Source organism: Aquarana catesbeiana, linkage group LG08, assembly GCF_042186555.1.
Source record: "Aquarana catesbeiana isolate 2022-GZ linkage group LG08, ASM4218655v1, whole genome shotgun sequence".
Classification (NCBI taxonomy): Eukaryota; Metazoa; Chordata; class Amphibia; order Anura; family Ranidae; genus Aquarana; species Aquarana catesbeiana.
Genome location: NC_133331.1, coordinates 259,381,308 through 259,406,305, shown reverse-complemented (window position 1 = coordinate 259,406,305; position 24,998 = coordinate 259,381,308). Strand labels below are relative to the sequence as shown.

The following is a 24,998-nucleotide window of genomic DNA, read 5'->3' as shown; positions in this document are numbered from 1 at the left end:
TGAGATACTATACCACTAAGGGAGGCGTATGCTGCGTGCGTGGGTGTTAGTGGTACTGGCGCTAATCTGACGCTGCCTGGGGCGACGCATATCACCGCCGGGCGACCGGGGGGCTAAACCTTTATTCGGTAATAAACGGCGGGTGCCCTGACACTATAAAAAATAAACAAACTAACCAGCGTCACCCGTAACAGTTATACGGTGATCAGTGGTGAAAGGGTTAACTAGGGGGCAATCAAGGGGTTAAAACATTTATTAGATAGTATATGGGGGTCCCTGTCGCTATAAAACGCTGACGGCGAACCTAAATATTTACCTCACTAACTAGCGTCACCAGCGACACTAATACAGCGATCAGAAAAATGATCGCTTAGTGACACTGGTGACAGGGGGTGATCAAGGGGTTAAAACTTTATTAGGGGGTGTTAGGGGGGTATCCTAGACCTAAAGGGGGGTAACAGTAACTGTCCCAACACTGTAACTGTCACAAACTGACACCAATACAGTAATCAGGAAAAAAAAAAAAAAACTGCTGGTGTCAGTTTGTGACAGGGGGGGGGGGGTGATTGGGGGGGGATCGGGGGGGCGATCGGGGGGGGGGGATCGGGGTGTTTTGTGTGCCTGGCATGTTCTACTGTGTGTGTGTGTGTGTTGTGCACTCACTCACTTGTCTTCTCTCCTCGGGCCGGAACGGAAATTACCGAGCCGAGGAGAGATGACATCATTTCCTTTGCTGCTGTTTAGCATACAGCAGCAAAGGAATGTTCTCATTGGCCGGCGGCGATCGCGAGGGGGGGGCCACGAACGGATGGCCTCCCCCTCATCTCCGATCGCCGTGGGAGAAAAGACGACCGCCTCGGGCACCGGGGGGGGTCCGATCGGACCCCCCACCCGCGGAAGGCAAATCACGTACATGTACGTGATTTTGCCTGTCCGTGCCACCTTGCCGACGTAAATCGGCGTGAGGCGGTCGTCAAGTGGTTAAATAAGGGACTTAATTTTTGCCCAAAAGAAAAAATGGATACATTTAGATTGAAACAAGATCTGTATAGGTTTTACAGAAATATACGATTAAAGGCTTTTTAATCGTCTAAACCGTCATTCACAGTTCAAATCCATTAAAAATGTCTATCTCTAATATGGGGTTAAAAAATAAGAGCACATTTGTGCCCCCTACCAATAGTCCAGCAGCAGAACTGTTCATTGACAAAGTTGAGACGGATATAAGGCAATTTTTAGAAGATCAGTCTAGAATTGACCATAGACAAAACAATCTGAGCCGAGAGGAACACATCGCCCTATCCTTATTATCCACTAGAAAAGAAATCACAATAAAACCAGAGGATAAGGGTGGCTCTATAGTGGTTATGGATACTGCAAAATATGAAGAGGAAATAAAAAGACAGCTAGCTGATCATAATGTTTATACACGTTTGGATACTAATCCCATCACACGGGTTTTAACTAAAATTAAAAAAAGTTGTAAAGAAGGCCCTACAGGCAGTAATAATAGATACCAATACAGAAACCTATTTAATACCAGAACATCTCATTGCACCTATCTTTTATGTGCTACCCAAGGTGCACAAAGATCCGAATAACCCTCCGGGTCGTCCAATCGTTTCTAGCATTAATTCAGTCACTGTCTATTACCAAATATTTGGATAAACACCTTACCCCTCTGATAGAGAACACTAAATCTTATATTCAGGACACTCAAGATTTTTTGTCTAAAATACAGGATTTAACCTTTCCATTAGGTGCTAGATTGGTAACATGGGATGTAGCCAATCTATACACTGCCATCCCACACACCCTAGGACTGGAAGCTTGCAAACGATTAATACATTCATCCAAAATATATGATGACAGACAAATCACATTTCTTTTGGAGTTGCTTACCATAGCACTGGAAGATAATTTCTTCCTTTTTAAGGATGTATATTACTTGCAACGCACAGGCACAGCGATGGGCTCGAATGTCGCCCCCATATGCCAATGCGTTTATGAACATGCTAGAAGAAGCATTCATTTATCATTGTAAATTATATACAGATGACTGCATCACATGGTTTAGATTTATAGACGATGTGATTGGCATATGGGTGGGCGACCAAGATTCATTGTATCTTTTTGACTTTTATTTGAATAACCTGGTTCCTGGTTTGAAATTTAATATATTTTCTTCAGATACAACAGTTCCTTTTCTAGATACTCTGCTGAGTATACAGGACAACCATATAATGGTTGACCTGTATAGAAAGCCTACAGACCGAAATCAGTTACTACACTACTCCAGCTTTCACCCCCCCGGGGGTATTTAAATCTATACCAAGAAGCCAGTTGAAATGTATATCTAGGATTGTATATCAGATGGATATAAGAGAGAGGCGATTGAGTGAGATGGAAGACAGACTACATCAAAGAGGATATCCAGGTGACATAGTTCATCAGGAACGTATCAATTTGGATCAAAATAGAGAAAAAAAATGTAACCCATAGACTGCCTTTCATCTCACAATTTCATCCATTCTCTAATAAAATCAATAATATAATTAGAAAGCATTGGTCAATATTCAATAAAAATTATCCAACCATCCCTGAGTTTTACCACCCCCCCCCCCCCACCATTATATTGTAGGGGTAGAACGCTGCGTGATAGATTGGTCAGATCAGACCAATATAGCACACCTATTCCTCGCACTACATTCTTAGGTCCCCCGAACCATGGATCCTATCCTTGTCTATCATGTACCCAATGCACCAGTATAATAAAAGGGAAAAGTTTTTGTCACCCACATAGAGGTTACAACATTGACATTAAAGATTATTTCACGTCAGTCATCCTATGTTATATACATTATCAAATGCCCATGTGGTTTACTTTATGTGGTAGAAACAACCCAGAAGGTAAAAGATAGAATCGCAAGGCACAAGTACTCAATTCGTGACAATCCGGATAAACTTCCATTATCCAGACATTTCACAGAACAGAAACACACAGTATCTCAGTTAATATATATGGTCATCAATGGTATACCCATGAATAGACGAGGGGGTGATAGAGAACTTATTCTGAAAAAACGTGAAGTTTATTGGATTAACCGTTTAAATACGATACAGCCTAAATACCGATTGAATACCGATTTTGATTTGTATTTATTCGTTTAGATGTTATTGTGAAGAGATAACATTCCGGATTTATTGATGCATTTTTATGTTTTTATAGATGTCATAAAGGGAAATTTTTCTAGGAAGAATATTTTCTTTATGAGAAAACTTTTGTGTTATTATCCATATTTTGTTTATTGTTTCACTTTTTTTCTTTTGTTTCCTTTTTTCTTCTGTTTCCTTTTTTCCTTTTTTTTGTTTTTGATTTAATAATTTTTTGTTCTTTTTTTCTTTTTCCTTTTTCCCTTTTTTTGGCAAAGAAGTAATAACACCTGTTGACAATTGATTGTTCCAACCACGTAAAATGAGGAGAAATGGCTAGTTAAAAAACCTGTTACCAAATGTGGGTTAATTAATTCCAGCTTAATCAAGTATAATTAACAAACTTATGTGTATATATAACATGTGATGTATGTAACCAGTTGCAGACATACGATTGTGAGAAAGGGCGTTATCTGTGAAAGCCCGAAACGTCGCAGCCAGCTGCATCTGGTATCAGTTCGATGTCTTGTAATCTTTGTGATTTTTTATGGAAATAAATTTCCTGTGCAGCAATCCTGACTCATTGTTTCTACATATCGGTCCGTGGGAGGGACCAGATTGCTAGCACGGCCAAGATCGTTAGTGCACCTCAACCTGCATATGGTTTGTGTAAACAAAACTATGGAATAAGTAGATACCATGTAAATCCCAGGACCTAAATGCCACAATTACATAAAAAGGTATAAGTCACAGTGCAGCAAAGAGATAAGTGAATGACTGGTAGTATTAAACCAAACTATTACAGTGAAATATAGTAAATTACAATGTCCCCAATATGGGGATGTGGAAAAGTCTGCGGCGCCACGCACGCTACGTCACTTCCGGGTACTCGAGTTGGTGGAGCGCAGTTGGAGCGCAGCGTGCCGCTGCTGTCCCCACCTCGGGTTCACTTGTAGTTTTTTTGTACTGCGGCTGGCTTATTGCTATCCTGAAGCCGGTTGTATACATTTAAGTTATCTGGAAATTGTTTACATTTATATATATATATATATATATATATATATATATATATATATACACACACACACACACACACACACACACACACACCAGGCACTTCTGGGTCATGCTCTGTGGCTACCGTAATTAGGAGCCACCCTGCACGGCAGTTCAAACACACACTGTATAGGGTATGTTTGTTTGTTGCACATCCATATACACTCCATAGGCTTATCTATATATTAGACACCGATTATCTATTGTAAATTGGAACTGCATGTAATGTGCACCGGTGTGGGTTATACATCCACTGTGTAGTCTTCCCATCCCCCATATACATTTATACTTATTAGGTAGCGCCACACACCCCCTCATTTCCATTTGTTTTTTATTATTTAGAGCTCCCTTTGGGGAGCTCTATTAGGGGAGGCAGCAACCTATATTTATTTTTATTTATTATTTTTTCCTATCCTAAGCGCGGTTATCATTTATAACATATAGATACTTTGTTCTTTTGAGATACTACCATATCCTTTATGGCATCAAGTAGTGAGACCATCTGGACCTAGATAAAGGCCTTGTCTGGGCTAAAGCCACAAGCGCTAATGATCACTTGTAATGAGGGGTCAATTGGAGCTGGTAAGTGAGCCCTTTAGCTGTTGGTGGAGGCACTGATATCTGTATCACTTCGGTGGTGGATGGTGGAGATCGCGATTAGGGGTTTTTTTTGTCACTTCACTTGTGGACTGATTTATTACTCACATTGATGTCTTATCATTTGTGGACTGTGTTATTTTAATTCATTGAATTTATATGATTGAATAGCGCAACCTCAAATTTTTTACGTTTATTTGCTGTGCACGTTTTACAGAATGTTTGCTGAAACCTTTTTTTAGAATTTTTAAGTGTTTTTTTTCACATTTTTTATAAAATTAATTCATAGTTTTGGGTTTCCATCCATCCAACTCCCTCACTGGGCTTTAGTAGATAGCTTTCATGCATATTTAAATAATCATAACGATATAGACATTAGATGATCATTGTCCAGAGATTCCAAGTTAATTTTGGGCAAAGACCTAGATACTTTTAGATACCTCCAGAACTCAGCCGACCCCCTTAACCAACAAAACCTCAGGAGAAAAATGACACTCGGTCAAGTTTGGTTTACCTGATAAATATTGTTCCTCCAGTATAAGGACGGGGGCATCCAGGTCTTTTTTTTAGCTAGGACTGTTCCACTGCCTCTGACAGCAGTCCTGTGTGCACAGCTGTTTACTCTCACCTGTAATACAGAAGCCCAGCTTCTGGTGTTACAAGTGACAGCACTTATCTTCAGGCAGCTCTAAACACTACACTCCCTGCCTGGCACTCAGTGCGGGGACATGAGAGGGACAGCTGTTGCCTCACAGTGTGATACAGGCTGCAGGGGAGGGTATCCCATGCTGAGCATCAGCCGTGTGCCTGGATACTGATGCCCCCTGCTGGTCCTGCTGGTTGATCTTGAAGCCGTTCAACATGTGCTGGCCACTGGGAAAGAGACAGAGCTGAAAAACAGCACAGGTGCCAAGCTGCTACCGAGAGGTGAGCAGATGGGGAGGGGAGGATCGTGTGTGCAAAGATGATAGTTGTGCAGGTGCAGAGATCAGAGCTGAAAAAGATGTCTACAGAACTTAACTGATGAGAAAAAATGGTTGGTTTGGGCTGGGGGAAGGAGTGCTGCAGAGGTAAACTGCAAAAAAAAGGGTGCAGAGGTGAGACTTGGATGAAGAATCAAAGGTGGACTCTCTGCATAATGCATTTTTTGAACCCTGCATTCTGAGCATAACATACTCCTGAACCCTGCATTCTGAATGTAACGCAGTCCTGAACCCTGCACTTGCTGCATAAATGCACTCCTGAACCCCGCACTTGCTGCATAACACACTCCTGAACCCTAAATTCTGAGTGTAATGCACACCTGAACCCTGTATTCTGAGTGTAAAGCAGTCCTGAACCCTGCATTTTGAGTGTACCACACTCCTGGGCCTTGCATTCTGAGCGAAAAGCACTCCTGAGCCCTGCACACTCTGCATAAATGCACTTTTGAACCCTGTACTCTCTGCATAAATGCACTCCTGAACCCTGCATTCTGTGCATAGTGCACTCTTGATTTCTGCATTCTGAGTGTAACGCACTCTTGAATCATGCACTCTGTACACAGTGCACGACTGAACTCCTTATTCTGAACATAATGCTCTGCTAAACCCTACATTCTGTGTGTAACACACTCCCAAACCATGCATTATGCACTCAACCCTACACTCTGTGCGTACCCACTCCTGAACCCTGCAGTTGTGTGTTATGCACACCTGGTTTTACTTAATAATGCCCCTTTAAGAACCTCCCATTGGTGCAATTTGGCCACACCCACCCTATGACATGCATCTGGGGGCTTGGTGTGGGTGAGTTCCTGCGCCTATTCTGTGAGAAAAAAGCCTTGGTGGCATCTAAAGGGGTACCATTGTATATGGTCTTCTAAAACTGATATTTGGTTATGGAGGCACCTTAGTACATAGAAAACATTCCCTTCATTTTTATATTCAGCATAGTGACTGCCATGAGGTCAGTATTAGAGAATCTTCTTAAAGGCCAAAGTTTTAACCCAACCAAAGATCCGATCTACATGATGTTTGTTTGGGTCTGGGATAGCTGCCACTAAATAGTGTCCCATCTGTATGTATTACTGTGATATGGAAGCTAGATGGTAAATTATACTTGTTCTCAGTACAAGAGCTACACAATCTTGGTCGCACCAATGGTAAAATTTCTGGTCAGGAATTATCCTACCTACCTGCTGTCATATAAAGAATGCCTCACTCCCCCTGTTGAACTTGCTATCTAAACCAGTAAATAAAATATGAAGCTTTAAAGTGTATCTAAATTAGAGATGGAGAAAACCCAGGAAAAAAAAACGTGTGTGTGTGAATGTGTGTGTGTGTGTGTGTGTGTGTGGGGGGGGGGTTCTGGAAAATTTTGAAAAAAATGGAAGTGTGAAACATGTTCTTTTACAATGATAAGTAATATATCTATGGCATGGTATTCAAACTATATAACATGAAGGCCTTAATGAAAGATTGCTGAGACTTTTATTTAAAGTCTTAAATTATTGCAAGTTCTTACCGCTGAAGACAAACAAATCTTGAAATACAGTTCAAGTAACAATATACTTCTCAATGCAGTTCTCAAACAAGGGAAATATGCATTTCTGCCACTAGGGGGCACTTCAGTGTATAAGCTCCAGTTTGCTTGTGAGCTCCATCTTGTACCTCCTACAGTTAGGAGGGTCAATTTGTCTGACAAATTAGTTTATCTATAACCTTTAAATAATTCCTATTAATGTTATCCACCAACACAGCATAATGTTTCCCTATAGTCTGGTTAGTAAATAGTTTTTTTCTTTTACTACTCTCAGTAAAATGGTGAGACCAAAATCTAGGGTTTGGAAACATTTCCACAGTGTAATTTCATCTGACAGCCAAGCTGCTATTTACTAATATAGTTAGAAGAAATATTCTTTTCCAAATGCTACAAGGATGACAAAGCACATCCTGGCATGCCAAAGGTGCCCTAAAGACATTGAAAAACATGATTGATACTTTGGAGGGAAAAGCTCATCGTGCTTTCATTATGGTCCTCATCATTTCATTCCAGAGTTCTCATTCCAGAAACACTCTTTTGGCTGCTTCTGGATCATTACAAAGTGTTTCACCACCAGCAGCACCTTCAAGTAATGAAATGTTACAAACCACGGCCTCCCAAAAATACACAATCCCTTCATTTATAGAGAAAATGACACCTGAAAATCAAGAGAAAATTGGTTCAAGCTCTTGCAAGAGCAATATTTGCTTCTGGATCAGCATTGTCAATAACTGAAAATACATATTGGCAGGAAGCTTTAAATTATGAGGGAAAGGGGGTTGGTTACCTGTTCACATGCATGGTTAAAATGTTCTTAACATATACAGTCCTTGTTATTCCATTTGTAATAAAAAATACAATTTTAAAAAGCAAGTTTAGTTTGTTGACTGAATAAGCTGTACTTTTATTTCACTTTAATACTTTTATATAAACCCCTTCATTTCACCTTCCCAGTGTAACAAAATGAGTTTTGATTTGTAAAACTACTCCACACTGAATTGTCTTGTTTTTTGTTTTTGTTTTTTCCAAAATTGCAATTTTTTCCAAAAAAAAGGAGAAAACTTTTTTTTTCCCCATGGCATAAACATTTCTGGAAATTTTACATCTCTAATCTAAAGTCTTTTTTTTTCAGCTTTGGATAGAGCGTGATGAGAACCCCATATAGGTGAGTTTATATAAGGGTAGAACTGCATTAATAAGTGCCCTCTATGATGAAGGCTGAGGAGGGTTCGGGAGCTTCCATTTGGTCAGTATCATTTTCCTAGCCACATAAAAAACAAACAGAGAGGTATGCTTAGTGGTATTCAGATTGTCAGTGATGCCCAAAAGAAATACAAGAGGGTCTCTGTCCAAAGTGAGACCTGCAATCATATTCACGTCTGCAACCACCTCTTGCCAAAATGTCTGAATATGGGGGCACTCCCACACCATATGAATGAAGGTTCCCACTGACTGTCTGCATTTGGGGCAATTGTCTGTCATGCCTGGGTAAATTCTGGAGAGTTTAGAGGGGGTATAGTATACTCTATGCAAAAATGTTATCTGGACAAAGCGGTCTCTAGCCGATATCATAGTGGAATGCATTGCTGTAAGCCCTCAGACCAATCCTTCTCTGTTAGGGCAGGAATGTCCCTCTGTCAGGTCTCAAACAGCCGAGATGTACTCATTGCTTCTTTGCAAGTAAGTCTCAAGTATATAGAGGATAGTGTACGGTCAATCTCGGCCATTGCCAGAAGGGATTCAACCGAGTGCACAGCAAGAACGACTCCATCGGGGAACTGGGCTCTTATGGCATGCCTAAGTTGCATGTACCTGAAGTACATCCACGGTGGCAGATTAAACTGTCGTCTAATCTCCACCAGAGGGAGAATATGTCCTCCTGATATTATTTGTTTCAGTTTGGTAATCTGGAATCTAGCCCAAACTTGCGGGTCAGGTATGGATCTAAGATAAGGCAAACAGGGATTGCCCCAAAGTGGGGTGTGGCGAGAGATAGCCCCTTTGTTTAACGTTACCTATAAATGCATGCTCTGTGACAGTATAAGCAATCAGAACTCAGCTTTGTATAAGGAGTTCACTTACCAGACACATGGAAGGCTTTGACACAGCTGCCACTGACAAAGACCCTGCAATGATGTTCTGCAAAATACAAGAAAAATGGACTGAAAATTGAAAAAATGGTGGATCCGTGGTTTTAGGCTTTGTCATGTGGGTGGAATTATGGCTTAACACTTGTTGTGTTTGTAGCGGCCTCCCGGACCTCTAGAGTCAGGGAGAGCTGACATACATCTTCGTAGGGTGGGTTAAGAGGAATGTTGGTTGTAATGCAAGATGAAATGATGGGCGCCATTAATTTTTTGAGGTTTATTGTCTCTTAACAAGAACTGTGGGAGAGGGGGTTAGGGCCAGGACACCCTTCGGTAGATGCAATGGCAATTAGCAGACTCCGAGACACAATAGGCAGACAGCTATACAGATCAAGGCCTCCAGCCAAATGCAACTTCTGTATTGGCAGGACCACTGTCTCCTATGGCAACTAATCTAACAGTTTCCAAAGATCTTCACACATAGCACTTGGCAACACAGTACGGTTCTTCTCTTATCTCACAGTTTCCCACTGTAGGTCTTCACTCAATGAGCTCCCAGTCTCTCACTAGACCTCCAGATCCCAGCCACCCGCCGGTTCCCCCGAGCACCTCCACAACCAACCCCCTGCACGCTTCCCAAGTGTCACTCTCGCCAACCCACTGGGTCTCTGGCCCGGCACACGCGAAGCTTTCCCACCTCTTCACCGTTCCCGGCTGGTGAGAAGACTGCTCTGGTACTTCTTCAGGCTTACTCACTGTAGTCTCTGGTAATAAGGTGGATGGTGCCTCAGTGGCGACTGCTTCCCTATTACCTCCGACCACCACAGTTCCCCATCTGGCTGAACCTCTGTAACTCGGCTGGACTCCAATCCTGCAGTCCCAAACCTACGCTGCTTCTCCTGCTCCTGGATAGGCATCAGGCACCCTAGCAGCCAGGTGTCCCTGGGGTATAGGCCGCAAACTTCGGGCCTAGCAACCCGGGACAATACAACACACATCCACACAGACAGTCATCCGGATGGCACAGAACCCCGATCACCTGACTCCACCTAAATAAATAGGCTCTCCCAGCAGGCCAAGGGAATTAAAGAAACCCCTGCCGATTGGCTGAGACACCCCATCCATTCAAAATCTGATCTTGCTATGCCCTTGTCAATCTAATGTCACCAGCAACAGTGCCACCCAGTGACAGAAGAGAAAAGGTGCAGCAACTCTAGAATTAGAGAGGGATCAGTGGATCTTCTAACAATTAACCAGAACATTTACTATCTGGCAAACTAAATTTGTGAGCAACCGTGCCTAAACACCAGGGTGCTACATGTTCATAATGAACTTCTTGAACAAATATACTGATCTGAGCAGTGTGCTGTGAGACAGACAGACAGCATTTTTAGACAATAAAAAAAAAAAAGAGTGTGATTATGATCCTCTTTGACCTTGTTTAACTTCCTTGGCAGTTTTCCCGAGTGTGGCTCGTGGTTAAATTTCAGCACCATTAGCGGTAACCCCGAGCCACACTCAGGATTGCATTGCAGGATCCTTGAGCGGTGTACTTACTTTGTCCCCAGGATCCTGCGATGTCCCCCCGCTGTGTCCTTGGGCTCTGTCCTCCGCCCAAAGCCTCTCTGTTCCGGGCTCCATTCCCTGCGAGCATGGTGACGCACAGGGGCGGAGCCCGGCGGCAAATTCAAAAAAGTGAAAACTCATAATACATACAGCACACTACTGCATGAAATTAATTCATGTCCCTTTTGTCCCCAGTGCTTTGTCCAATGCACTGCATGCAGTTTTATATGATATATACTGTTCTTTCTGCCTGGAAATTTGAGATTGTCCAAAAAAGTGTCCCTTTATGTCAAAAGTGGTTTTAGACCAGCTAGAACACAGCGATAGTAAACACTTGCAGAATTGAGCGATAGTGAATCGTGGGGAAATTAATTTTATTATATTATTATTTTTTATAATTATTTATATTTATTTATTATATTATACTTTATGATTTTGGGTTTCAAACTTCATCATACCGGGGATATCTACTAGACTCTTGGTGGACAGATCTAAGTGTGTTATTGCTAAGAATTACAGGCCTACACTATAAAATGCCAAATATCTATGCAAAATAATTGTACCGCTTTGAGACGCAAAAATCTGACATAATCATACTGCACAGGAGGCTAAAAATCAGAAGCATACAATAATAACAGGAGCATGATTTTTAAACAATAAAGTCAAAGAGGATCATATTCAGACTAAAGTGTTTTTTTTTTATTTCTTGGACTGGATTGTAGTTGAATAGGAACTCAGCTGTTGAGTCGGCATTTCATGGGCTGCATAGGTGGAAAGGTAGAGTTCTTTTTTCTCTGTTTGGCAAAGGGTTTACTTTAACCACTTGCTGACCAGCCGCCGTCATTATACTGCGGCAGGTTAGCTCGTTCCTGCAAATCGCCGCCATTGTACGTCGGCTCAGGAACTCTATTTTGTGGGTGCGTGCCAATCAGCGGTTGAAGCGGATGTCCGCCAGGGATTGTTCCCCACAGTGACAGAACGGGGATCTGCCCTGTGTAAACAAAGAAAATCTCTGTTTCTCCCCCCGACAGGGGAGATCACATAGATCCTGTGTTTCTGCTATGCAGGAAGACGGATTTGTGTGTTTCCCCAGTCACACAGTCCCCCATACAGTTAGTAAACAAATCCAGGGAACACACTTAACCGTTTGATCGCCCCTGATGTTAACCCCTTCCCTGCCAGTGTCGTTAGTACAATAACAGTGCATATTTTTAGCACTGATCACTGTAATAATGTCACTGGTTCCCAAAAAAGTGTCAAAAATGTCAGGTGTCCGATCTGTCAGCCGCAATGTCGCAGTCCTGCTAAAAAATCATAGATCACCGATTATTAGTAAAAAAAACAATAATAAAAAATGCCGTATATATATATCCCCTATTTTGTAGACGCTGTAACTTTTGCGCAAACCAATCAATACACGCTTAAAAATATGTAGAAAAATATATATTGGCCTAAACTGAGGAAGAAATGATTCTTTTTATATATTTTTTGGGGATATTTATTATAGCAAAAAGTAAAAAATATTACTTTTTTTTTCTAAATTATCGCTCTTTTTTTGTTTAAAGCGCAAAAAATAAAAACCGCAGAGGTGATCAAATACCACCAAAAGAAAGCTCTATTTGTGGGAAAAAAAGGACATCAATTTTGTTTGGGTACAACATCGCACGACTGCGCAATTGTCAGGTAAAGCGAAACAGTGCCGTATCACAAAAAATGGCTTGATCATGAAGGGGGTAAATCCTTCCGGTCCTTAAGCGGTTAACTATATTTTCACCCAAAAATCATCTCTATTCTATGCTGGTGTGCAATAATATAGCTGGATACCGGATGCTCCACAGGGGAGGTGCTTGGTGTGTATGGCAGCTCCTATGGCGTGATGCCTGATATGTATGGTATCTCCTCAGAGACAGCACCTGATTTGTATTGTTTTATAGTGCATTTATTATATTGGGACCTCGCAAGTTAAAATATTTTTTTCTACTTACAAAAACAGCTCCCCAGAATGGAATTCCACTGTACATGGCAGTTAAGGATGCTGTGAACAATTGACCAATACCCATGCCAATGTGTATGATGCCCACAATGATTAGGGTAATCTAAAATAAGAAAAATTAGACAGTTATTTTCCATGCTGACTACATCTAGTTCTTTTTTAAGTATAAATTAAAAAATAGTAATAATGGTTCATTAATATATCTTCATCCAGTAGCATGGGACATTAAACAGAAGATGCAGTTGCAAACCACCCCATCCAGGTGATCATTGTGTATGCAGTTTTAGAAAATGATGGCAAAGACATGCATCAAAATTTACAGAGTGGAAGATGGTAAGATCTGCTAGAGAAAGATTTGCTCAGACATTGCAATTTAACTAGCTGATCTGTATCAGATTGTTTTACTACTCAATCGAACCTTGGAAGTCTAATTTAGGATTGTATAGGATCTATTTTAGTTTAGATGCAAGGAACTGTGGCGTGGGGTTCCCTCACTGTGATGTCTTAGGTCTAGTAAAAAGGTACTATACTTTCTTATTAGGGCAACATTTATATTATGTGTAATATAAAGTAGTATATTTCATATATAAAGAAAATGTAGTATATTATATAGATCACCTCTGTACCCTCTACTACTAGATAATGCAAATCCCCATTGGATCCTATCCACACATGGGTCAGAGATCTAAAAGTTAAAGTTTGAGTCCAATCGATCCCCTTTACCAATTGAATGATTGGCAGAGTGGACTTGCCCCATTGTGTCACAATAAGTCAGGCTTATTAAGTTACATAGTAATGAATGTGAACAAGGCAGAGGATCATCATTGTTTCCTTTGCTGCCATTCATTAAAAATGCATAATCATGTTGGTTTCCCCTATCAGAGAGTAATGTATGGTAGCCTTCACACCTCCACGTGGGAGTACATAGTAAGCATACAAAGTAAATTGGAGAGAACTTGTCATCAAGGGAGGGGTAAACCAAAATGCCTAGTAGATCTTTCACAAGTGTACCGTATATACTTGAGTATAAGCCAAGTTTTTCAGCACATTTTTTTGTGCTGAAAATGGCCCCCTCGGCTTATGCTCGAGTCAAGCACTTTTCTGCAGCAGAGAATGACATTTTCCCATTTTTCCATTCACCCAAATTTGGTGTGCAAACCCAGTGGAACTAACTAAACATATCTGGGGTTCCTAGCACTAAGTGGCCCCGAGATACAGGGCCCCAAAGTCGATTTGGAAAATGTCATTCTCTGCTGCAGAAAAGTGCTTGACATTTTCCAAACTGATTTTGGGGCCCCGTATCTCGGGGCCACTTGATGCTAGTAACCCCAGCTTTAGATATGTTGTAGTGCTAGTTCCACTGGGTTTGCACACTAAATTTGGGGTTCCTAGCACCAAGTGACCCAGAGATACGGGGCCCCAAATTCGGTCAACTGTGTCCATCTGCAGCAATGTCATTTCGGGACCCTTTGGGTCCAGAGACCCTAAATTTTGGCTACAGCTAGGAGACATCTAGGAACCCTTAACTACCGAGTTTGAAGTTCGGGGGACCTATGGCTGCAAATGGGCACAGTGAGGCTTCAGATGGGCATTGTTGACCCTCTTTTCCACTTACAGTAGCTGCGCATTTCTCACCCTAGGCTTATCTTTGAGTCAATACGTTTTCCCAGTTTTTTGTGGTAAAATTAGGTGTCTCGGCTTTTATTCGGGTCAGCTTATACTCGAGTATATATGGTATGTCTACCTATGAGTTTTCCTGAACACTCAGTTCATGCAAACATTAAACCAAATCAACTGAATATCTTTTAGGAGCACATGCTTGCAAAATGCATATCCCCCTCCCCCCTCCCTCCACTTACCCCCAGGGCTTTAGGTTTGCCCTTCAGAAATTCTTGATGGAACGTAGATGACTGGGTCATCTGAGGTATAACGTTCATTGCTGGATTGTTCCATTGCTGAGGAGCAGGGGGGTTCCACTGTTGTGCAGTAGGGGCATTCCACATCTGAGGGTTAGGAGGTAGATTATATCCGGGGGCACCTGGAGGAACATTCCACTGGGCAGGTGGGGGAGCAGAGTTAATATTTTGTGGTTTGTCCCCAAACTGGGGAGAAGACATTTTTCAGCCTCTCTAGTAAAAGAAAATAACAGAAATAAATACCCAGAAGCACAGACGGAATATTCTTGTACACATTCAATACAAATATTTAAAAAAAAATGCAAATGTGGTCATGATAAAATATGGACATGTAATTTGTTATGATCAGTCGTTGGGAGTGGACAAGTTGACGGGTCGGCATTTTTTGTTTTTCAGCAGGTATAGTTCATTGTGATTGACAGGGATCTACATTACTGAGTGAAATAATTAATAATGGATTTACAATGCTGGCTTTTTTTGTGTTAATTGAAGTAATTTGTCACATTGTCAGTGTGTATATTAACTATTTGCATTTTTTTTTTTGAGTACTATGAGTACAATGTTCCTCTTACTAAATCACATAGAGGGCAGCATCTGGGGACATCAGATCAAGATGCTTTGTCAGGTACTCCCGCGTGTTAAGGTTCCCTCCCATGTTAAGAGCATGTGGCCCCTGTATAGCTCAACCTTCCCCCCCCCCCCCTCCATTTCCTGGCCAGCCAAACTTGCATGCTCAGATAAGGGTCTGGTGTGGATTCACCTTTTTTCTTGTTTTTTTTTGTGGGGTACCAGACAAATGCATGTATGTATTATTCTACAGTACTTAACAATAAGTAACTTATTGCTGTTTGCACAGAGCACAACCTTTGAACCTGTGTCACCAAAGACCTCAGTTATCAAGGAAAATGTGTGTTATCGTTCCCATTTATGATAATGTGCATTGTCAATCATTACTGTATGTGTTACAAAGTTTATTTTGTACTTTAATAGAACTTGGCAGTTCTGTTGGTTGATTAACCTATTCACATTATTTAACAGATCTTAATGTTTTGGACATGTATCTTTTCATCTTTTTCTGATAAAGAAAGTTAAAAATAAACAAACATGTCAAACATGTAGACCATTGACTTATATATATGACAACTAATATGACGTTACAACCTCAGAAGTTGCGGAGTACTTTCTAAAACTAAACTTAAACCAGCGGCCTGAGTATATTTAGTAACTAATCCGGTCATTCAAAAGCTATACATATACAGTACTTTATTACATGATCAAAGTTTAGCAACAAAAATAAATACTGGAATTTAATAAAAGTGAATTTGTCTGTTTTCTGTGATCATGTACTATAACCACTTCAATAACAGACACTTTCGCCCCTTCCTGCCCAGGACAATTTTCAGCTTTCAGCGCTGTCGCACTTTGAATGACAATTGCGCGGTCATGCAACACAGTACCCAAACAAAATTTTTATAATCTTCTTCCCACAAATAGAGCTTTCTTTTGGTGGTAATTGATCACCACTGGGGTTTTTATTTTTGCTAAACAAACATTTTTGAAAAAAAAAAAAACTGATGGGCACTAATAGGTGGCACTGATAGGCGGCATTGATAGGCAGCACTAGTGGGCACTAATAGATGGCACTGGATAGGCAGCACTGATGAGGAGCTACTAACAGGCATTACTAAGTGACATCTGAGGGGCACTGACAGGCATTACTGATGGAGCGCTGATGGACACTGACATGTGTTATTTATGGGGCACATGCTGGCAGCTGATGGACACCAATGATGGGGGCTGGACTGATAATCAATGTACTGATTATCAGCGAAGACCCCCCCTCTGACAGGGAGAGCCGCCGAATGGCTCTCCCTGTCAGCGTGAACCGAAAAAAGCCATTTACCGGCACTTCCTGGTTCATGCAGTGATCAGCTGTGATTGGTCACAGCTGATCACGTGGTAAGAAGCCTCCATACCATGATCGGAGTTGCGGTGTGTCAGACTGCCCTGTGTGTCCCCGCGGGCGCGCACCAGCTTGTTATCCTGATCACGTCATATGACATCCTGTCAGGAAAACAGAACCACTTTATTGCTATATGGCGGGCGGCAAGTGGTTAACATATTATAGTAGCGTTTAGTGTTTTTGTTCTGATGTGTATCTAATTAGCAAACATGAGTGTCCCATGTATATGTACAGTTATATATTACATAGAAAATAGGTTTGTTTTTAAAATACTACTACACACTGATAAGATATAATCTTTGTAGAGACTGTGTAAGATTTTTACATATTATGTTTTACTTGGTTACAACTGTATTATGTGCAGTACTAAAAAAAACACAAATCTATTTTTTTGGTCACGTGCAATTTGAAATACTGCAAATGAAAATTTCATATCTAAAGACCAACTGAACTTTAGGTTTCAATCAGCCAAATACATTCCAAGTGCACCAAACACCAAAAATTGTGCAAAGTCATACAATTAGTTTTCTTTATAAAGCATCCACAGCATTAGTAGAAAACCCTACCAGTATGGTGTAGAGGACTGTTGCAGAAGAAGTGATCTCTCTGCAAAAGTCCAATGCTCCCCATTATGAGTCAAAGTTACAGCTCTTCAATCAGCAGGGATCATGAGCTTTACTGATTGCACTAAAAAAAAACATTGACCCACAACCATTATAGTTGTCTTGTAAAATAATTGCAAAGTCCATAAGCAGTCTGAGAAAAGAAATGGTTAAGCTACATGGATGACTGAAAGAACAATGGTGTCCTTAAGATGAAATGTACACACAAACATATTACCAATTCACATGATGCTCCAATTTGTGTGAAATCCTGATCACATGTTGTTGTGTAACTAACTAATGATAAAAAAAATTCAAATTCTTAGCATTAAGCTACGGCTTAAAATAAAGGTTTTGAGTGGCTCAGGAGCACAACTGAGAATCTCAGGATAGCAAATACTCTTTACATACAAATTTTAAAAATTAAATGTAGTTCAAAGAAAAAAAATCAGATTTTCAAGGAAGTTACAAATCCCTTTAACATATTTGGTAAAATTACTTATAACACTTTGTCCTTCTATACATATATAGTAATATAGCATCATACCTGTGCAATGTTCACTTGATGAATGAGTCACTTGCTACAGCGCCTTAACGGAAGTATTGGACTCTGCACAATTTTACAACCTTCCCTAGTTACACAATTAAGTAGTTTTACAGTACACAATAATGACGTGTGGCAGAAAAACAAAGGATCTAAAACTAAGAATAAAAGCTATGAATCCAAAAGATAAGGAGAAGGAACATTTGATTACAGAGAACATAAAGAACACATATTAATAACTATTATATTAACGTCTTTATCATCGACACAACTACAGTATCACTGTTGTAAAAGTAATAGAGGTGGTATAATTAGGAGTTGGAATTGTATATTGAACAATATTTTTATATTATGATCAATATTATTATTATTTATGAGTAGTAGCAGCAGAACTGGTTGAGGTTAAAAATTAAACTACATTGCCTTTATACATGAATGGGAAAAAGATCCAGGTGAAACACTGACTGACTGGAGCGAAATTTGTAAATGCTTCCAAAAGTCAATAAATGTACTGGCTGTAGAATATTTCTATAACAGACAAATGAGATGGTATATATCCCCAGAATGAGTAGCCAAATTTTCTTTACACGCCTCTCCAGAATACCTAAGAGGATGAAAAAGGGCAGAACTATCCCAAAGTTTAACATTTATGGATCCGTACACACAGTATGATACTTTCAACCTTCTAGTAGAACCTAACCAGAATAACCTGAGAAACTTTACCAAATAGAAATGCTTGCAAATTAATAAATACAAGAAAATGTGTTATGGTACCTTTCAACAAAAAAACAGAGCAAACTAATCATTTTTTTCTTTCAATGGGTTAAAAAAAGAATGACGGGAACAAAGATCAACAAAAAAAATGGATTTGATTCTAAATGACACCATGATAAATTCAATAAATATAATTTATTCAAGGAGACCAAAATGGGGTCTGCTTAGATAACCTACCTAGAGCCAAATGAAATAAAAGGCACTGTGGTCCTGCATTGTACATAAGGGTGTCAAGGGCTCACCCACATCCAGGAGCTCAAGAGATGGATGTCTGTTGGGGGACTAGGAATAAATAACAACAATTGCCTCTTATAACAAAAAGTCCCTCCTATTGGTAGTAACAAATCAACTCTCACAGGGTGAGTCTGCCCACATACCAGGAAACGTAGGGACAACGCCTAAGATTGTTTAGGACTTTATTAAAGTAGATTCGTTTGATGTGTGTTTTTACTTATAGGAAGGGGTTAACTAAGAGATACCTCTCTACCTCAATTTGTCATTGAACTCTATCTCCGAATCGTGGCTCTGCCTATACTGCAGTAAACTACTAAAGGAATTACAAAAAGGAAGCATAGGGGTTCTAATCAACTGATAGAAATCACCTTACACTATGCTTCTAAATCCAATCTATTGCTTCCATCCTTCCTGGACTTAAAAGGCGTCCTGATTGCAATAAGCCCCGGTTCACACAGGGGCGGCACGACTTGCAGGTCGCCTCACCGAGGCGACCTGCACACGACTTCCACGGCGACTTGCAAAACGACTTCTGTATAGAAGTCTATGCAAATCGCCTCAAGTCGCCCCCAAAGTAGTACAGGAACCTTTTTCTAAGTCGGAGCGACTTGCGTCGCTCCTATTAGAACGGTTCCATTGTACAGAACGGGAGGCAACTTGTCAGGCGGCTAGGTCGCCTAACAAGTCGCCCCTGTGTGAATCGGCACTAAAACACTGACTCCTGTCCAGTGATAACTAGGAGATATGAAAACAACTTAGAAATAAAACCCCTCCCCACCAACCAAAATACCATATCTTAACGTGATAGTGCACCCAAACTCACTAAGAAAAATACACTACATGTTTCACTCAAAAAAAAAAGCTTTATCGGGGGTGTATAAAATAAAATAAGTGGTCAAAATGAAAAGTGCTGTAACCAACACATGGCAAATGGTGACTCTGCTTGTCTACAGCTTCTATTTATAGATACTTCTCAATAGCGCCATTTAGTGGATTTTATATAGAATGTTTTAGCCTTCAGATTGATGGGGAAAAGAAATCCCTCACTCTCACCATTTTCAATCTCACTCATTCTATATTTATACCACCTACCCTGTTTCCCCGAAAATAAGACCTAGCGTGATTGTCGGTGATGGCTGCAATATAAGTCCTACCCCCAAAAAAAGCCCTAGTTAAAGTCCTTGTAGGTCTTCTTTTCAGGGTAGGGCTTATTTTTGGGGAAACAGGGTAGGGTTTATTTGGGGGGTAGGGCTTATATTGCACCCATCACCGACAACCACGCTAGGTCTTATTTTCGGGGAAACAGGGTATATCACCTTCTAAATGTCTCTATTGTAGAAATAATACAATTAGCACCAGGTGCACAAAAAAGTGTAGCGCTTATTGTATTAAATGAATATAATATTACATATATATAGCAACAAATATGAAAGAGAAATGGAAGAGTCTTTATCAATTCATAGTGCACAAAATAAAGTCTCTGGTAATCTTCAGATGTCACTTAAGTGCGAAGAATTATTCATAATCCAATGGTTACATAAAAAGTCTTATTCACCACGTGAGTAACTCATGCGGAAAAGTAAATGTGATGGACCCTCCACACGGAAGAAAATGAAGGCTTACAGAGGGGTTGGACTCATAAGAACATATGCTCAATGAGTCAACAGAGCTTGTATTACCAACTGGTAATGAAGGAGGACCTCTCAACTGGATAACAGCAGAACTCCAAAGGTATCCGTAACTTTAGGAAAACTTTCTTTACAACAGATGGTAGCCCGTCCAGTGGACCGTCTCAAGGAAATAGCCCATATGAAATAAAGAGGGGCCACATAGCATAATTCCGTTTATAAAATGAATTTATTAAAAAAGTTAAAACACTTACATTTCTGTAGTTAAAAAGCGCTTAGTGTAAGATTATGGCAGGCAGTGGAGTCTCCCGACGCGTTTTGTCTTACAAGACTTCATCATTCAAGGTTTACAAACCATTCAAGGTTTACACACATCTATTACCAAATCACTATATATACAGTGCCTTGAAAAAGTATTCATACCCCTTAAAATTGTCCAAATTTTTTCATATTACAACCAAAAACGTAAATGTATTTTATGTGATAGACCAACACAAAGTGGCACATAATGGTGAAGTGGAAGGAAAATGATAAATGGTTTTTCATATTTTTTTCACAAATAAATATCTGAAAAGTGTTGCGTGCATTTGTATTCAGCCCCTTTACTCTGATGCCTCTTGGGCGGCACAGTGGTGTAGTGGGTAGCACTCTGTTGCCGGTTCGAATCCCAACCACGACACTACCTGCCTGGAGTTTGCATGTTCTCTCTGTGCCTGTGTGGGTTTCCTCTGGTTTCCTTCCATACTCCAAAGACATGCTGGTAGGTTAATTGGCTTCTGTCCAAAAATTGGCCCTAGTATATGAATGTGAGTTAGGGACCTTGGATTGGGGGCTCCTTCAGGGTAGGGACCGATGTGAGTGTGTGATGTATGCATGGAGTGCTGCATAAAATTGATGGCGCTATATGGGTACCTTAAATAAATAATAATATAATAGTTGCACATCTTAATGCAACACAATGTACAGGGATAGGGACAATTGTAGACATGCACCCACACTCACTCAGGATGGACTGGTGTCTTTATTCAACCTTACTATGTAACTAAAATCTAGTGGAGCCAATTGCCTTCAGAAGTCACCTAATTAGTAAATACGGAAAAAAGAGAAAATGGATTTGGGACTTTACATGAGGCATGTTGTTGTAGATGATATATAAAATACCTAACTATAAATTGATTGAATTTCACAATCCCCAAAGGGTAGTCCATGAAACATTAATAAATTTGATAAATTAATAAATATGATATATAATGCATAATATAAATAATATTGCATCGCCAGGTGTAGAGTCTGACTGAATCGTATCGCCAGCCGTAGTGACTACCTGACTCGCATTGCACGGCGTAGCGACTGTGGAATTTGCGGACAAGTTAGCCTAGCTGTGTGTCCAAGGCAGTTTAGGGGCAGGCAAAGGTAAATGGTTATGCAAACTGGAGTGAATGATCGGCTGAGGTTCGCAGGTGGGCTCCTCATCCAGAGTGTCAAATGACCTAGAGAGTGCATCAGCTCGACTATTGTAGGACACATCCCGGAAATCGCTATATGCAGCGGGAAGAGCAGACGATATTGAGTTGGTGACAACAGGAAGTTTCTCTTTTGGGGCAACCCTGAGTAGGCAGGATGAGAAACAGGAGGAATCCCAAGCCAGTATATTGAAGTAGAATAGTAAAGTATCGAACCAGGCAGAACTTCAGCAATGCAGGTTTATTAACAGCTGATAACATACAGGTTTATGTTCAAAGTATTACAAGATACAGGTCTAATTTATACAGTTTCTTACAATGCAAGCATATTAGATATAGGTATTCTTATCCTCTAACAAAATTGAAACAATTGTGAATTGTTCTCACCTTGAACCTGCCAATTCTTGGGAACCCGTTACCTGATAGGGACTAGTCGATCGGTCGGTGGTCTGGTCCCCTCACAGAGTTCTGGGTTCCAGCTCAACCAAGTTTGTGAGGGAAATTCACCTGAGACCACATTATGGAACAAGTTAAGAAGTATTCTCTGACTCGTACAAGGAGACAAGTTACGGACAGATACTTGCCCACTGGTTCTGACCTCTATGACCCTTGCAATAGGGCAGCATACACAGAGTTCAGCCTTATGAGCTCCTATCTGACTTGTCTTTCTAACAATTGTAGAGCTTGCATTTATATACCCTTTTACAAGTCTTATCTTAACCATTTCTCTTACATATGATTGGTCACTAAGATCTACGCCAATGTAACTAACCATAAACCTGACACCTGTTCTACAACCAGATAAACCTAATTATTCCCAAAATTCCTATATGTTTATTAACGTGATTTATAACTGGTTTTGTCCAGTTAACAAACACCTGTGTGGAGTCTGGCACCCTGCTGTGTTATCAAACTCTCCTCATCTTGATAAGATGTAACTAAGTTCAAGAATTGCAGATTTATGACTTTTGGAAAAATGAACTTTCAATAACCCCACTAGAAGACATCAGCGGAGAAGACCCGGAGAGGGGAAAAGAACTGGCAGAGGCAGAAGACATCAGTGAAGGAGGCAGAAGAGTCAGAAAGGGGAGAAGAGATTGGAAGAGATGACGGAACTGCCTTAATAAATTACTTTAAAAACGTGTAATGCATTTTTTGACTTTTTTTTAGGTGAATGGGTAGGGGTACAATGTACCCCATACTCATTCACATAGGGTGGGGGCAAGGGGGCTTCCAGATTCCGATAAGCTCCCCGCCCGCAGCCCCCGACAACCAACGGCTAGGGTTGTCGGGAAGAGGCCCTTGTCCTCATCAACATGGGGACAAGGTGCTTTGGAGTGGGGGGAGCGCAGGGCCCCCTGTGCCCCCAAAGCATCCATCCAGCATGCTGCCTGGTACAGTTCAGGAGGGGGGCGATCGCTCATTCCCACCCCATTTCCTGACCTGCCAGGCTGTGTGCTCGGATAAGTGTCTGGTATGGATTTTGTTTTTTTTCCTTGACAGACGCACACCGTTGGGGTCAGGAGTGCACCACTAAGGTAGTGGACCCCTATGGCTGACTGCTGTGGATGGAACTCTGGGTGGTTCAGGAAAGCAGGTCCCCTGGAGCACCAACACGGATCACACTGGGAGCTAGAGCATGAGATTCCCCAGGGTGCGGAATCTAAGAGCCAGCAGGTGTTCACCAGGGTCCCTGATGGTGAGGATGGACTTCGCTGCAACTGGCTCAGTTGACGGCCCCCAGGGTCTCCCAGCTCATCCTCACAGAAGGCTACTGGAGGATAGAGGGGAGGCAGCAGACCAGGACAACAAGGTATAGTCAGGAGATAAGCCAAAATGTCAGGGCAGCAAGCAGACAGTGATAGTCAAAGAACACGCCAAAAGTCAGGATATGAAGCAGACAAGGATAGTCAAGAACAAGCCAAGGTCGGAAACAGAAATAAAGTTGGGAGCATGAAATTGTCCAAAGTGCCTTGGTATGCTGACGCGTTAGGAGTTCCCTTCACTGGAACTAAGGGGCCAAGCCCAACCCCTGAAAAAACAACCCCACACAATAATCCTATCAGGAACCATGAATCAGACTGAGACAGAAAATGCTGTAAAAATCACATCTTTTAATGTAATAGTAAAAATGGTACAGATCAGTAAACGTAGTCAAAATATAAGCCAGAGATCGGAAGCCAAAGCAGGAAGTCAGACAATCCAGTAATCAGGAAACCATAGATAAGCGTAGTGGGAGGCAGAAGAATAGAATCAGGAACCAGAAGGGATGTTAACCGGGCAAAGTCTTTCACAGGTAGACAGCAGAGAATATCCAGAATGAACAAGGTAGTTTAAATAGCCAGTAAGGGCTGGCTGTAGGTGGGACTGACGAGCAGGAAACGATCACCAGGTGAGCCACTGTGGAAAGATGAGTGCTGATAAGTATCTGACAGCTGAGCAGCTTGAGCACAGAGAAGGGAGCTGCTGAGAGCCCAGCCCTGACAGTACGCCCTCTTCAACGACTCCTCCCCCTCAGAGGGGTACCAGGTTTGAGGAGAAAACGTCTATGGAAAGCACAGAGAGGGACAGGAGCATGTACATCCAAGGATGAGACCCAAGAGCGTTCCTCTGGACCGTACCCTTTCCAATGAATCAGGCACTGTATGCACCCACTGAACCTACCGGAGTCAGTGATAGGTTGTATCTTATACTCCTCATGTGTCAGGATCTGTGTCCTTGCTTGGGTCACCTGCTGGTGGCACTGTTGTGTTGAAAACCAAAGGGTGTAGTTCTGGTGGCCACCAGCAGGGTGTCTCCAAGCAGATGAACCATACAGGTCGTTAGGCTGCACCTGATGGGACTGCTGGGATTATATAAGCCCGCCTTGCACCTAGGTCCAGTGCTTTAGTATTTTCCC

At 41.2% G+C, this 24,998-nt stretch overlaps 1 protein-coding gene across 1 annotated transcript in view; it reads right to left on the bottom strand.

Annotated features, from left to right (window-relative positions):
* The window catches only part of LOC141106377 (membrane-spanning 4-domains subfamily A member 4A-like), a 58,973-nt gene extending 40,895 nt beyond the window's left edge, over positions 1-18,078 (bottom strand). Inside the window, exons 1-4 of the mRNA XM_073597108.1 lie at positions 18,004-18,078; positions 14,835-15,104; positions 12,968-13,078; positions 9,412-9,468 (exon numbers count right to left, since the gene is read on the bottom strand). Of these exons, the coding sequence (XP_073453209.1) occupies positions 9,412-9,468; positions 12,968-13,078; positions 14,835-15,092 (426 nt within the window). The 5' untranslated portion in view covers positions 15,093-15,104; positions 18,004-18,078. The remainder of the gene's footprint in view (positions 1-9,411; positions 9,469-12,967; positions 13,079-14,834; positions 15,105-18,003) is intronic.
* Between the last annotated feature and the right edge of the window lie 6,920 nt (positions 18,079-24,998).